The sequence below is a fragment of the Carassius gibelio genome, chromosome A24 (assembly GCF_023724105.1).
Source record: "Carassius gibelio isolate Cgi1373 ecotype wild population from Czech Republic chromosome A24, carGib1.2-hapl.c, whole genome shotgun sequence".
Taxonomy (NCBI): Eukaryota; Metazoa; Chordata; class Actinopteri; order Cypriniformes; family Cyprinidae; genus Carassius; species Carassius gibelio.
The window spans coordinates 15904247-15920144 of NC_068394.1; the positions used below are offsets into that span (position 1 = coordinate 15904247).

Below are 15898 nucleotides of genomic sequence, written 5' to 3' on the forward strand. Positions count from 1 at the left end.
GTTTCGGAAAGTTTTTTTCGAGTATGGCTCTGTGTGACGTTAGATGGAGTGGAATTTCCTTATATGGGTCCTGAGGCACTTCTGCCGGAAGAGCGCGCGCTCCCGTATAGCAGAGCACTGAGAGCACAACAGACTTCACTGACCAGAGCGAGAGCGTCGCCAAATGTCACAAAAGGAGTGTGTTTTTGGTTGCCAGGGCAAGACAACCCTGCACAGATTACCAAAAGAGAAACAGCATTAAGGGACCAGTGGATGGAGTTTATTTTTACAGAGCATCAACGGAGTTGTGCAAGTGTTTTTGTTTGTTCCCTGCATTTCGAAGATGCTTGTTTTACAAACAAGGCCCAGTTTGACGACGGATTTGCGTATCGTTTATTTCTTAAGGATAATGCAATCCCAACGAAAAAGGGTCACGATCGTGTGTTATAACCGCAGGCGGTGAATAAAGCTGCTTCAAATATCTCTGTGTTGTTAACTTAGCTATCAGTGCGTAAGCACATCAAGTAAACAACATGCGATGTTGTCATCAAACTGCACTTTCCACATGTACAGCTTAAAAAAAAATGTCACAGCTTCCACATGCTCTCAACACGAGAGCTCCGCCCACACGTCACGCCTCCAGCCGGTCGTGTTTTTCCGGGAAAAATCGGTACAGACTATCTTTCTCTTATGAATATAATAAAACTAAAGACTTTTTGGAGTTATGAAGGATGCAGTACTACTCTATAGGTACTCAAGATTAACAGGGTATTGAGTGAAAACGAGCATTTCACCTCCCCTTTAAAAAAGAAAAAACCCAGCGTTATGCTCGAGCCCCAGATATAGCTGATATCTGGTCTGGTCACTTTCCTGCTCCATCTCTATTAGACTACAGCAAAGGAATGTGTACATCCAACGAGTGGAGAAGATTTCTGGGATAAGATATATGTGAAGAGAACAAACAGCAATAAAAAAATAATCAAATTTGGGCCTCCGCAGTGCAGTCTCTATCGAACGCCTTACTGAAGACACTTGACAAGAATATACTGTCATGTCTTTATGTACTAGACTAAAGGATGGAGGGAGTCTTCAGCTCTGTCCACGTCCTCATGAATCACAGCGGCTTGTTTATGAAGCCAAGTACTACTGGCACTTCCCATGAACAGGGTATACCTTTCTTTAACTGTGTCAATGAAAGATGCTGCTTGACTCAGAAACCAGATTACATATTATTGTGCAGGAGTCTTTTATTATTTTGGTTAGTGAATAAACAGTTTATAAATTATAGATAACTAAAATATTCAGATTATGATTATTATTATTATTATTATTATTATTATTATTATTATTATTATTATTATTATTATTATTATTATTATTATTCAGAAAATATGAATTAAACTAATCAAAAGTGAGATTAAAGACATTCATAATGTAACAAAAGATTTTAATTTCAAATTAATGCAGTTGCTTTGAACTTTTTGTACATCAAAGAATCCTGAAAATTATATAAAATATATATAAATTAATATATTAAAATTAGAATATTTAAAAATTTAATATTTTTTTACTAAATGATTATTTTTATTGTTTTTTATAAATGCATAAAAACATATTACTATTATTATTATTATTATTATTATTATTATTAACTTATGTTAAACGTCAGAAAGAGCAATAAGTACAATTTACAGGTTGTAGATTTAAAAAAAATCTTTAAAAAAATTATATAAACTTAAATGCTATCTAAGCTTGCAGTTATTGCTGAACTTCCAGTTTATTATTATTATTATATATATATATATATATATATATATATATATATATATATATATATATATATATATATATATATATATATATATATATATATATATATATATGACTTTTATATCAGCCATCGAGAAATTTAACCACTATTGAATAGTTAATTCAATAATTGTAAAATATTTCTTCAACAGTGAAGAAAAAAAACAGTGGTTAAAGAACTGCTTTAAAAAGAGGAATGTGATCCCAGATTGTACCCTGTTTATGGAAAGTGTTCCAGGTTTCTTAGCAGTAACCCTGTCCCTCACATTACAGCACATCAGGAACAGGAAACCACAGAACGCTACTGAGAGGAGAGCAGGATCTTACTCATGTACACGGAAAACTCCACCGATTGGGAAAAAGGAATCAGTCTTTATGATGAATTGCACAGGGATTCCAACCCAAATGGTGTGGAGGCCTTGGAAAGTCCCAACGCAGCACTGCATTGTGGGATCCGTAGAAGCCTTTCCCCAAAGCTTTCTAAGTTACTCAGTGTGTCATGTTTACATTCCACAGGATAACAGAGGAAAAGACGAAGGCTGTCACACAAACACATGATGGCATCTGTTAATGAGTCACCAGGGTTAGCACAGACAGCAGGTGGGCGGGGCCACAGTGAGCAGGTGGGCGGGGTTATTGAAACAAGGCCTCAGATTGGCCATGCTGCTGTGACAGTTATTTGAACAACTAATGTACGCTCCTGGCCATCTCAAATCCATTATTTACACATCTACACTTTCTCTGTTTATGGAACCAGTGTAGAAGAAACAGAGGAAAAGAGAAAGTAAAACACATGGGAAAGAGACGGACAGTTTCATCTACTACAGTAGACTTAAAGTCCCAAACAAATAGGATTCATGATCCGATTCTTTTTAATAAATCATATAAAGTTTAAGCAATGGCATATGTTTTTATTCAACATATAGTACTGCATTAATGCCATCTCTGTGCTGCGGTGAGACATCTGCATTAACACGTTTTGCCAGAATTACATTAAATGTATTTCTAATGATACAGCTATGTGCATTTACAAATATTTCTTCCTCAAAAGAATCAATAATGGAACCAATATTCTTATATTCCATACGTTCCCCATCCCTCGTAATCATTAATGGACAAAAATCACCACCAACCCAAATCATTCTGCTCCAGGATAACAGTTCACAATAACGTCCCGCTTGTAATGTTTTCTGACAACTCTGTAATTGAAACCGCAACGCTTTGTGCATCTGAAGCTTATCTACGCCTACAAAGCAATCGAAATTCCTTCAGGAGACTGGCAGCTGTCTGATGATTGGCTCCCGTTCCCGCCAAAACATGCCGCGGCTCCGGTTTGGCAGACTTTGCTTAAACTAGTTCACAGTGATGCCCATCGATCGCCTGTCGCTAAACCAAGGCCACTTTGGCTTTTCAGCACGACTCATTAAAGTAAGTTGTGTTTGTGGTGGAGCTCTAACAAAGGCACGCTCAGTAAAACACACACAAAGACACTCAGAGAATCAATACCAGCCAGCTCACATCAAACCAAGGCCTTTCTTTGTGATAAATGAGTCACAAAAGAAACGGTGACTCAAGGTTATAATTCTGATATCCTAAAGGAAACTGCTGGGGTTTTACTTTCATTTAAATGCTCTTTTATAAAGTGGAACAAACTAAATTCTGGTCTTAACTTTTGATAGGCAAGATTATATCCATCTCTGTTAGATCTATTTTTAAATGATGTGTCCAAAATAATCCATCCAGCGGTGGCACAGCACACTAAATCCATCTTTATCTCTGCTCATGTGCTTCTTCTCCTACGTAGTGCCTAACATCAAGGGTTGAGATGATTATCTGCTTACTAAAATCTTGGGGATACTGGGATAAGTTGATGCTTTTTTACTTTCCTTGACAAAAGACAGGGACATACGTGCAGTAAAATATTTGTTTCTTTTTGTCTGATCATACTTTTAAACTGCACTTCGAATTAGAATCAAGGAAGCACTGCACAAAAAAAAACAAAAAAACAACAACAACACAAAACAAGAATAAAAACACAATTAAACAAAAACAAACAAAACCAAAATAAAACAAAAAAAATAAAACAAAAAAAATACACACACACAAAAACATTTAAAATAAACAAACAAAAATAATGGGAAAAAAAAATGAATAAATAAAAGTGAAACACTACAAACAAAGAACATACAAAAGAAAACATTACAAAAAATAAGCAGAACCCCTCCCCCATAAGTAAAAATACTTATGGCCATTATGGCAATTAATGTCATCATCATATTCCTAGCATATGGAAAATTTGTGTGGTGCTCACAGACAGTATGCATTCATACTGCAAAATTATTATAAGTATGGTAGCAAACTGAACTCATATTGCGCATACAGTAAGAGGTGAACTGGCTTGTTTATGTTATGAAGGATATTCCTAAAATCCGCACATTTTTTGCATGCTGACATGATTAACTCTGACAGCTGAAAAAGGCCTTGAATCTTCACAACAGCGTTTAACTAACACTTATAGCGTGACTAAGTGTTTAGAGCAGCTGTGTGCTGTTTCAGTGTTCAGCATGAAGAAAAACAACAAGCTCATCAGAGTCTCAGACACGTTCCTCTATTCTCCAGGAAGAGTTCGGCACAAAGACACTGACAGATCTCAACTCATTTAGGTGAAGTAGACTTGGTTTAACAGATTTACATGTGTAGGGCAACAGAACCGTATGCCATTTCTTGATGTACCCCACTACCTCGATCATGTCAATAAATTCTGTGTATTAAAATGATCACATAGCCATTTTAAAATGCCTTTAAGGCACATTCTCTGTGGTCTCATTGATACTGCCTGTACTTGTGGCTTCCCAGTACATTCCCCTGCCCTGGGAATATCGAGAGATTGCCTTGTAAACTCTACTTCTGGTCATATTTGCCCCAGCAAATCATAATTTCACACTGCGCACTGGTTTTGGTTTATTATGCTGGCATTTAGTTTCTGATTCTCTGTATACCTGCTCAGTTCACTCCCTCTGTACCTTTCACATTACAGTTAGAGCCAGACAATATAGCTAAAAATATCAAATATTCACGTTATATTTTTAGGCTTTTACACTTAATCAATTAGCAGAAGCTTTTATCCAGTGATTTACAATTGAGAAGCAATTAAACCAACAAGATGTAAGCCCCGGTTAGTCACATGTATATGTAGCAAGTGCGCTAGTATTAATGGGTCAAGTGCTGCATAATGCTGTAATATTAAATTCATAAGAGACAATTGTACACATATTTGATGCATTGCATATTTAAAAAAGCCTGGAAATATAATGAAATATATCATCTTAAATCACTCAATAGTTTTTTTTTTTTTTTTACTGGCTATTTATTGCAAATAAAAATATATGTTATGTATTTAATATTACAGTGTCATGCAGTTATTTTTTCAGATCTATTGTTACCAGAAGATTTCATGAAGAAAAAAAAAATGTTTTCTAGCCATGTTTTCACATTTTCCACAAAAAAGATGGGTATAATGTATTTAAATTATATTGACAGTATAACAAACAAATAAATCAACAATATACTTTTTTTTTTTACTTTTTTCTTTTGCAAAAAACATTTTAGCAATAAAAGTGTCATGTTGCATTAACATGTTTGAATAATGATGATGACAGTTGCTGAATTAGAGTTGAATTAAACACAGAAATTAATGGCATTTTTCCAAATGACATTGAATTTAAATTATTTAAATAAGATGTTTATTATTTGTTTTGTTTGGCAACAGTGTTGTTTAACTGTACGCAGTCCACACAAACAATATCTCCTACCATTATCTCTTTATCCTCTCTAAACCTGCATCACAACACTTCCCCCTTCCTTTATATCAGTTGCTAAAGGTCAAAGGTCACTCCCGTAACTTAGACGTGATAATTGATCTCCGGGGAAACACTGTCAAGAGAAGCAGGGATGAGTGATGTGGGCTTTTTCCTGAATACATGCATCATTAAGATGCTGAAGGGCGAGCGCAGACGGGGCCCTCCCCAAACAGAGACTACAGATTTGAGCAGCAGGGGTCCGTCACGCCTGTCCAGTGCAGCACATGTCATCCACAGACCCCACATGAAGAACCAGTTCACAGCAACCATGAGCCTCGGACATCCTTATGAACGCAATTACACAGACACTTACATGAGTATATGGATCATACCAAGGGATAGTTTCCTCAAAATGATATTTTGTCACCATTTACTCAACCTCCTTTCGTTCCAAACCTATGAGCTGTTATTTTTTTCAAAAGAGGTCAAAAGCTGGAAACCACCATTCAGTTATGAATGACATGTCTTCGTCTGAATAAACGCTGTAATCTGGTGCAAAAAGGGAGTAAATCTCTCTCTGAATGCTTTGATAGTTAAGGCTTTATACAGATCTAAACTCCCTTCGTCTGGTTTGCTTGTGTCGACAATGACCTGACAATACTCTCTCAATCGCCTCCGCTGAAGACTGCACACCTACAGATGAATATGAGGGTAATTCTCAGTCTTTTTCAGTATTGTGGTGTACAAAAGACAAAAGGTAGGGCAGGAGGTGGTTGACTGAATGGTGGATCTGAATGCAAGCTCACAGTCAGTTGAGAGAAAGGGTTTCAGTAGACAAAATGAGTGAAGACGTCTGGCGTACAGTGCGTCACCACAGAGAAATCGGTCTTTTAATGAGTTATGACATTGAAAAATTAACAACAGTAAATGGATGATTCATTCCCAGTAAGTGCGGTGACATGCATTTGGAAAATAGATGAATAGATTAATTTATTTCATGACTGCTTTAAATACAATTTCTGTCAATTTGTGTGGTTATTTATTTATTTTTTGCCATACCAGTGTATATGACAACCAAATCACATCAACATTACATTATATGATAATTTTAATTTCAATATTTGATAAAAAATTGAAGATTATTCCTGGTGAAACATTTCCTTTTTTAAATCCATTCACTTATGGAGTAAAAAAGTTACCTAGGGTCATTTAAAATCATGTTAAAATAAGATGAAAAATTGAGAGTTCTTCATTAAACGATGCCTAAAATTTGCTTTTATTTTTAGCAATTTTGTGCAAACCTCACTGTGAGATTTATACTCCCAATTGTAAGAAAACAGTCTTTTTACACTGATAATAACGGCGAACACACTACACTTTATATTTATATACACATACACTTTATTTATCTAACACACATACTTAGTATACACTTAAATTTTGCACATAATATATATGTACATACATAACTGCATTTTGTAATATACCTGCCTACAATTGTCATTTGTATATTGTCATTCACTATCTACTTATTTGTATTTTTTATTCTTTTATTATGTGTTTTATGTTCTGTCGCTGTCATTCTGTTGTACTGCGGAGCTTCTGTCACGAAAACAAATTCCTCGTATGTGTAAACATACCTGGCAATAAAGCTCATTCTCATTCTCATTCTTTTTCCCTTAAAATTGTAGTTCATAACTTGCAATTCCGCTTGCAAGAAAAAAAATTGAATTGTTAGATTATATCATCCAATAATGAAAAGAAAAAAATCTAAATTGCAAAGCGTAAATTCAATTGTGAGAAAAAAAAAAATCAGAATTGTGAGATATAAACTTGCAATTGCAAGAAAAGTCATAATTACAAGTTTATATCATGCAATTCTGAGAAGAAAAAAAAAGTCAGAATTGCAAGACGTAAATTCAATTGCAAAAAAAGTCAGAATTGCAAGACAAACTCAATTACGAGAAAAAAAAAAGTCTGAATTGTGAGATAAACTTGCAACTGCGAGAAAGTCAGAATTGCAAGACATAAACTCAACTGTGCAAAATAAAAAAATAAAAAGATTAGTCAGATTTGTGAGATAAATAATAAACAGCAGGTTCTGGAGGATTAAACAGCAATGCTTCTATCATTCCAGTCCACTTTTAAGTTACTTCTAGTCTCAGCATGTTTGGTTTTACTTGCGTAACAATATACAGAAATAAACTTCTTCGAAGACGTGATCTCGCAGACTGTTCTGTCTTGGCTTTATGTACGAGTGTGTGTAATGTGCTCCTTAAAAACAGATGAAAGGTTATAGTCCATTTATTAGTCATTCAACATAATAAACACCTCCTCTTATAGGCATACTGTACCTCCTTCGTACATGTTCCTACAGGCAAAATGAGCTCCCGTTATTTTCAGATGGTTTGCTTCTACAGAACGTCACAACAATGACAAATAAAGTGGCTTTAAAATGCATTTGGATGCTTAAGTCTTTAAAAATGTCATTGCATATGAAAACAAAATCATCTGAGATCTAACTTCACTTTTCTGAGCCATTTTACAATGAATTATAAGGCACAGGTTATTTCAGACATAAAGGTCCCACTACAAAGAAGCCTTTAAAGGAAGGATTTCCGATCTGAAGGTCAAAGTTTGTCTGCAATTATTGCATTTCCCTCTTGGTAATATAGGCATCCAGATGCCTGCGGGACTCATAAACACAATGTATGGTTTTGTGTGGACCTGTGCTTAATTACACTCGTCTGACTCTGCAGGATGAAGCAGCGGGGCTGATGTCTGACCGGTCACATGTGCTGCTGTTATTTGAGAGCAAAAGGGGCTTGCAAAGTTAAAAAAAAGCAATGCAAATGTTTCAACCCTGAGCAGTCAAGTCACAATTAGTAGCTATTTTCAATTAGTGTTACGGCACCTCTGTTTTACAGGCAATATGTACGTTTCAAGAATAGTCTAGAAGCTGTTAATTCATCTCAGTCTGAAGAAACTACTAACTTACAAATCAGTATCATCACAAGAAATGTGTGATAAAATGTGCAACCTAATAATTTGTGTAATATAATTTAACCTATTATGTGCAATTAAATGTTTTAACTAGGGCTGCACGATTAATCGCATGCAATTGTCATGCATGTCTCGTCAGTAAAGCCGTTTCTGTGATTAGTAGTAAATGTCCATCACCTGCTTTCAGATGCATGCAATTAATCGTGAAGTAGGGATGTTGCGATGACGGATTTTTTCCACCGGTTAATCGACGTGTAAAAAAAACGGTAATCCCGGTGTCACCGGGGTTGCGTGTCGGGGATTTCGGGTGGCCGAAAATGCGGTCGTGCAGACGTGCACACATCTCAATTTATTTTCACTTTAATAAGCGGCAATTCAGTAGCATTTGTTTGAATTAATCATGGGTTAATTTATTTTATTCTTCATAAAAATACACAAAACAATAAGACACTCGCTTGTATTACACACATCTTTATTGCAAAATGAATAATAACTTAACACACCATGCAAAAACTAAACAAAAGCACTTATGAAACACCTTTAAAGTGCATTTATTAACAAAACGAACCACTGCAAACATCGTGCAAGTATCAAACAAGAAATTATACAAAAAAATGCACTATTCGTTAAATAAAGTGCCTGCCTTTTTCAGCAAAACATAAATAAAGCCTACCACTGGACACTTAAGTGCAAAAAAAAACTGCACCACTTATCTAATGCTGTGTTTGTGTGTCAGGCTTTTGTGGTCAATTTTTTGCCGCTGGACCCATCTTGGCCGCTTCTTTTTTGTGGTGTGCTTGAAGATGTGCGTGTAAATTCGAAGTTTTACCTCCGGATGCTGCCACTTTCATCAGGCAAAGTTTACACGTTGCCTCGTTAATGTTTTCAGGTTCCCTGTTGGCATTTGGTTTGAATCCAAAATATTTCCAAATAGATGCTTTTGCATTTCGCTTTGAAACCAGATCTTCCGCCATCCTTTGCCAGTTAGCTCGCCTCACTCTCCTCAAATGATAAACGAAATCGGACACCTGCTGCTTTACAGCGAAGGCACATAGTCACTAATCTTATTAAGTGCTTTATTGCTATAGGCTAAAACTTCAACACGATGGGGACAGTGCCGGTGGTCAAGTGCTATGACCGGTAGGTGGGTTAAACAGCGTGTATCACCGGTAACACCGACTATCGCAACAAGCCTATCGTGAAGCCCTAGTTTTAAGCAAACTGATAGTCTTAATTTACATCATGTGCTGTGTATGTATTGTACTGTCTATAATTTATGATAATTTTAACAAAAGAAAGAAAATGGCATTCGTAGGTTCTTGACAGGCTCTTGAGATAGAGCCAGATCTTTATTCCTCACCTCAAGGATTGAATACTAACATTTTCTAATTACCTGTTCTAATTAACAGGGTTGAAATACATTTTTAAAAAACGGCACAATTTTCACATAATAGTAAAAAGAAGAGACAAAATACATAGGATCATCTACAATCATCTACACACTGGATTTATATCGACTCAAGAGAAAGTCAATGGAAAAGCTGCAGACAGCAGTCTTACGGCGGAGGAGGAAAAGTTTGAAGGTCTTGAAGAAAAAAGCCTGTTTATTAGGGCTATTGACGAAGAGCTCTCCCTATAGATCACATGCACACTCCCGCTTACACAGCAAACCACTGATCCAGACTGTCTGCGCCAAGCCGTCCTCAGAATGAAGTGTGCTCTGCTGAGAAAACCTTCTCAAGCTGGGATCAATAGACCGCCGCCGTCGTTCTGCTGAGGCAGAGGTACAGGGTGTGCCTCATACAAGCATGGGTGTGTGCCATGTATGGAGAATCCAAGTCTCTGCCGTCTGCAGGGACAGCCCGATCATGAAAAGAATGAAAATGCAAAGGGAACGACTCAGAGAGAACATGCTTCTTTTGAGTGCTGTGTTGCAAAGTGAGGTCTCTTCAAGGTGATGCAGCTTAAGTTTCATACTTTGCTGTAAGAGTGAGTGACCTTCATGCGATTATTTGCCTGCAAAATATAGTCTTGATTCTGTCTTTACTGCATGGATTTGTGGAGTCGAAAGTGTAAACTTCTGCATCATTAGCATTGAACTGTATGGGGCACAAAGCATAACCTGACTAATTATGTGAACTGAATTAATTATTGGGACAAAACACAGTAATGCATGACAAAATGCAGAAAGTAGCACAGTCACAGGGTGAATTTACCTTTCATTTCATGAACAAAAAAATAATTTTTAACAAAATACACAAAAAGCATTGGTCTACAAATGGTTAACCGCACGGAAAATGCTTTTAGTGAAAACTGGAATGTTCATTTTGTAAACAATGGAAAAGAAATTTGAGAACAAAAATGGCACAAAATGCTTTTCGTTCACAAAATTACGAAAATTTTCATGAAAGGGGTTGTTTAGATCAAAACACATTTAATCCAAATTCTTTCATGATTCAGCATATCATTAATGCATTTCATTCACAAAATGACCATTCTGTGAAGAACATAAGCATTTAAATGAAAGCATTTTTGTCAACAAATACTGCATTTCATACCATATTATTCATTCAGTCCACAGTCTAGTTACACCGGATACCCCATGAACCTGAGCTTTGAAAAAAGTGATCATTTACAAACAGGCTTCCCCAAACACTCTGTTTTATCTGCCATTGGTCAGCCAAACATTCAGCCCCGCCTCCTACTTGGACCATTGGTTGAGCCTTTGTTATATTGAACAGGTAGGGATGTTTAAACACACTAATTAGTTTACACTTTTAAGGCAAATGTACCTATGAATGAGATTTAATTGGCTCTGGTTAAGCTGGAAAAAGTACACAAATTACCATTTATATCTATACATACATACAACCCACTGTCCTTAAGATGCCTCGAATGTGCCTGCAAAAAACTGAAAGCTTTTGTCATGCCAAAAAAACAAAAAAGCTAATACTAATATTTTTCCGTACTCAATTAACGCTCTGTAAAAGAGAAATCCTGGCAATATCAGCATTGGTTCACCAAACTATTCAAGGCCTGTAGAACAGAAGTTCTTGGACGTGATGCCAATGTTAATGGCACATCATTGAGATCAGGGCAGGAATAACAGCACCGATGCCAACTCAAGGCATGCAGGAATCTAATGCCCCTTTACAACAACAACAATACAGCCTGTAGCTACACGTCTACTGACTAAAATCAACATATTAATAATTAAACAGCTCGACCTCACTGAGCTGGAACGCATACAAGTTCCTCTACTCCACTAAAATTTTCAGTTTTGTCCAAGTTCTGCAACTTAAGTCATAAAAGTTTCTCAAAGCTTCTAAATAACTACACAATGAGGGAAAATCTTATTACTTAGAAGCAAGCACATGAAGCTTGAGCCAAATTCAACAATGTATTTAAGTTCGTCCTCCAAATCCTGAATCTAATGTAGTACAAAACGCAGACCTGGAAGTTAATTTGTCCAGTTTAGAAATTCAAAATGAACATGTGACTACACATTCATACTACAACCAGTGCACAGCTGCCAGCACTCATGGTGGGAAAGAGGTTCCCTTCAGTTTTATGACCACCACTAAGGAAATATTTGCTAACTGTTCAAGTTTATTGTCTAGATGTTCAATGGCTTTCTGACCAACGTCTGACCAAATGTGTTGGGTCATTCTGACCAACGAATTTCCATTACCTTTCAACTGATAAGATAAGGACTGAAACTAATCATTCAGAAACAGTTTCAAAGCTTTAACAACACTACAAAATAATGTGTTCATAAACTGAACATCCCTATGGCTTGCAAACAAGTTTTAGTCTACACAACCTCTCAAGTTTAAGTTTGGTAGCTGTGTTTTGGGATATAGTATCTGGTGTGCTCCAACAAACCAGTTAACATCTGTTATTACCATGTTTTTTTTTTTGGAACAAAATAACAGCTAATGACCAGCTTACACAGTTGAAATTTCCAACAAGGAACTAGTTTATGAAAGTGACATGACATATGGTGACCCATACTCAGAATTCGTGCTCTGCATTTAACCCTTCCAAAGTGCACACATACACCGTGAACACACACCTGGAGCAGTTGGGGGTTCGTGCCTTGCTCAAGGGCACCTCACTCCTAGTATTGAGAGTGAAGAGAGCGTTGTACATTCTCTCCCCCCACCTACATTTCCTGCTGGCCTGAGACTCAAACTCACAACCTTTGAATTACTAGTCCATTAACCATTAGGCCATGACTTCCCTTGTATAATCAATATGGAAATCATTTGTTTATTTAAACAGGGAATCATCTCAATTATCAGTAAAGTATGGAGTGCTACAAGGATCTGTCTTAGGCCCTCTGCTATTTTCAATATACATGTTGCCCCTTGGTCCCTTCATGACCTCTAGACTGGACTATTGTAATGCACTGCTAGCTGGTTGTCCTGCATCTTCAATAAACAAGCTACAGGTGGTCCAAAAATATGGAAAATGTGCCCAATTTTACAATCTCTACACTGGCTACCTATAAAGTTCCGTATTAGTTACAAAATATTACTACTTACTTATAAGGCCCTAAATGGTTTAGTTACTGTGTAGCTATTAGTCTTCTATCACAATGCAGTCCATCACACTCCCTAAGGTGGCAAAACTCTGGTCATTTTTAGGATAGCAAAGTCCACTAAAGGAAGTAGAGCTTTTTTGCATTTGGCTCCCAAACTCTGGAATAGCCTTCCTGATAATGTTTGGAGTTCAGACACACTCTCTCTGTTTAAATCTAGATTAAAGACACATCTTTTTACCCAATCATTTGCATAATGTATCTCAATACCTTGTACTCCAGTTATATCTGACCAAATGCACATTACCATTATTTGCTTTGTTTGAACACATTATAATTTTTAGCTTGGTTTGAATAGCAGCTACACTAACTTTTCTCTATTTGGGCATCCGGAGGTAACTAGGAATTACACAAACTTCAGTCTGGATCTAGAACACCTAAGAAGAGAGGATGCCTACCCCTCAGTGGTCCTCAGATGATGGTCTTGTGATTTCTATAGGTTTGATTGCAACATATAATCCTTGCTGTTAACAGAGTTCACCGTTTGTTTAAATGCATGTCATTAACTAACTGCATGATTTTTTAAAACTGAACATTTGTGCCATTTGGACATCAACTTGATGGTCACCACTGATAAGCTATTACTAAATATAATGTAGAAACTTTAATTTTCTATATTGCTATACAAATAAACGTGGACTTAATTGAATTGAACATTGTATGACTTTTATGACTTCCAGACCTGGAAAACACCAAATGTCCAAGTTTTCCCCTGTCACATAACACTTTGAACAGCTTAGACCTACAACCTATCCATAACCATTAACCAGGGAGCCACACAACCCATTATAAAACACTGAGAAATATATAGAAAGCACTATTCATCTTGATTGTTTAAGAGGAAATAGTCAAGTCATGTGTGAGAAACACGGAGTAGGCTGCATGTGTGGATCCAGGCTTCAGCTTGAGCTGATTTCCACGGAAGTGTGCAGTCCTCGCCCTCCATCTGAAGCTCTTCCTACACTCCCTGTTTACTTGCGAACACTGGAATGCATTTTACTGTGTCACACGAGCGTTCTATCAATCCTCTCGGAAGGAGTTTCGAACCGCGCCGAAGTTGCAACAATTGTAACAAACAAGCCGTCGTGACGTAACACACGCGAATCCATGAACAAACATCTCCATCGGACCGAATCGGGAATACCGACGGTCTCGTCTTCCCTGTTCTCTCTCTCTCCTGTCTATCTTTCTTTCGTTCTTTCTCCAGAAATAAGCGCCATGTTGAGAGAGCAGCAGTGGAGTTAACACGCAGCCTTTCTCCAAAAAAACACTCGACTTACCTTAGCGATGGCTTTTTTATATCTCATTGTCGCTTGCTGAATAAGACTGTGTATTTTGATATTCCCATCCCCACAGGGAACGACCACCCGGATCCTTCCAAAACACACTGTCACTTTCATATTCGCCCGATATTCCCAAAAACTCCGCGGGGAAGCGCGTGAAGTGTGCAACTCTTCAGGAAAAAATCAGTAAGCCATGGGAACATAGTATCCGTGCAGGTCAGAAGCGGGATAGATCCTCATGTTGAGCTCCTCAGGTAGGACTGGAGCACCTGCTCGAGTGTGTGTGTGTGTGTGTGTGTGTGTGTGTGTGTGTGTGTGTGTGTGTGCTCGTCTCGCGGGAGAAGTGACGTGGGCTGGGCTTCTTCCCACAGCACTGACTCACTGCTGTTTAACGCGTGCATCCCGCCTGCTCCAGGAGTTACTAGCATTATTATTCACTTAGGCATACTAGCTTAGGCTATATTCAATTATACACCACTACTCCAAATTTTTAGCAACCAGAAAACTTAAAATAAAGGTTCCTTATTGGTATTGAACATCTATGGAAACTTTCCATTGCATTAAAGGTTACATACAGTAGGAAAAATCTCTTTAGATTTTTAAGTGTTCTTCAATGGGAGAAAAAATGGTTCTTCCATGGCAATCAGAGGTGGGTAGAGTACCCAAAAACTTTACTCAAGTAAAAGTAAAAGTAATTCTAGAAATATTTACTCAAGTAAAAGTAAAAGTACTAGTCTTGAATAGTTACTTGAGTAAGAGTAAAAGAGTATCGGATAAAAAATCTACTCAAGTAGTTAGTTACTAGTTACTTTGGGTCATATATACGGAGCCTTTTTTTATATAGATATATAGACAAAAAATGTATGTAATGTATGTGTGTGTGTATAAATGTATATATTTCATCAGCCTTTAATCCAATTTATGTAATTTATTATAAAACCCTTTATTTAAGTAACAAATATAGGTATCATGCCATAACATATTTTTAATACGACTGACTTTATTTTAAATGTGAATTTAACATTGAAAGTTAATGTGATATAAATATTGCTACTAATCTTTCATTGTTCAGAAAGAGAGCAAATAACATTTACATTATTAAACATAATTTTCACTGACAGTCTAGATTTCATTCACTCTCAGAAACTACCATTAAAATCACTGACACTGTTAACACTGTGAAATCAATATCTTAATTATAGATTCGTACACATATCTGCACTTTGTTGTTTCTGACGAGAGAATTCGGCAGAAAGAGGTCTCCATTCAGTGAGCGAGTGAAGGAAGCACCGGGATTTCAGCGATGACTCATCGGAACACCTCTGATTGGCCATTGCATTCAAAAGCTCAACAGAATCGTGTGTGATTGGTTATAATGCGCAGCGCTGTAAAAACACGTCTGTCTCTGGCTCAGCGCCAGC

The 15898-nt window shown here is 36.9% G+C and overlaps 1 protein-coding gene across 2 annotated transcripts in view; it reads right to left on the bottom strand.

The window, feature by feature from the left end:
* Nucleotides 1-14804, bottom strand: part of pard3aa (par-3 family cell polarity regulator alpha, a) — a 415020-nt gene extending 400216 nt beyond the window's left edge. The window contains exon 1 of one of the 2 annotated variants that reach the window (XM_052542320.1): nucleotides 14475-14804. In XM_052542320.1, coding sequence (XP_052398280.1) covers nucleotides 14475-14594 — 120 coding nt within the window. In that variant the 5' untranslated portion in view covers nucleotides 14595-14804. The remainder of the gene's footprint in view (nucleotides 1-14474) is intronic. The other variant, XM_052542319.1, reaches the window with a different exon arrangement.
* Nucleotides 14805-15898: the final 1094 nt, after the last annotated feature.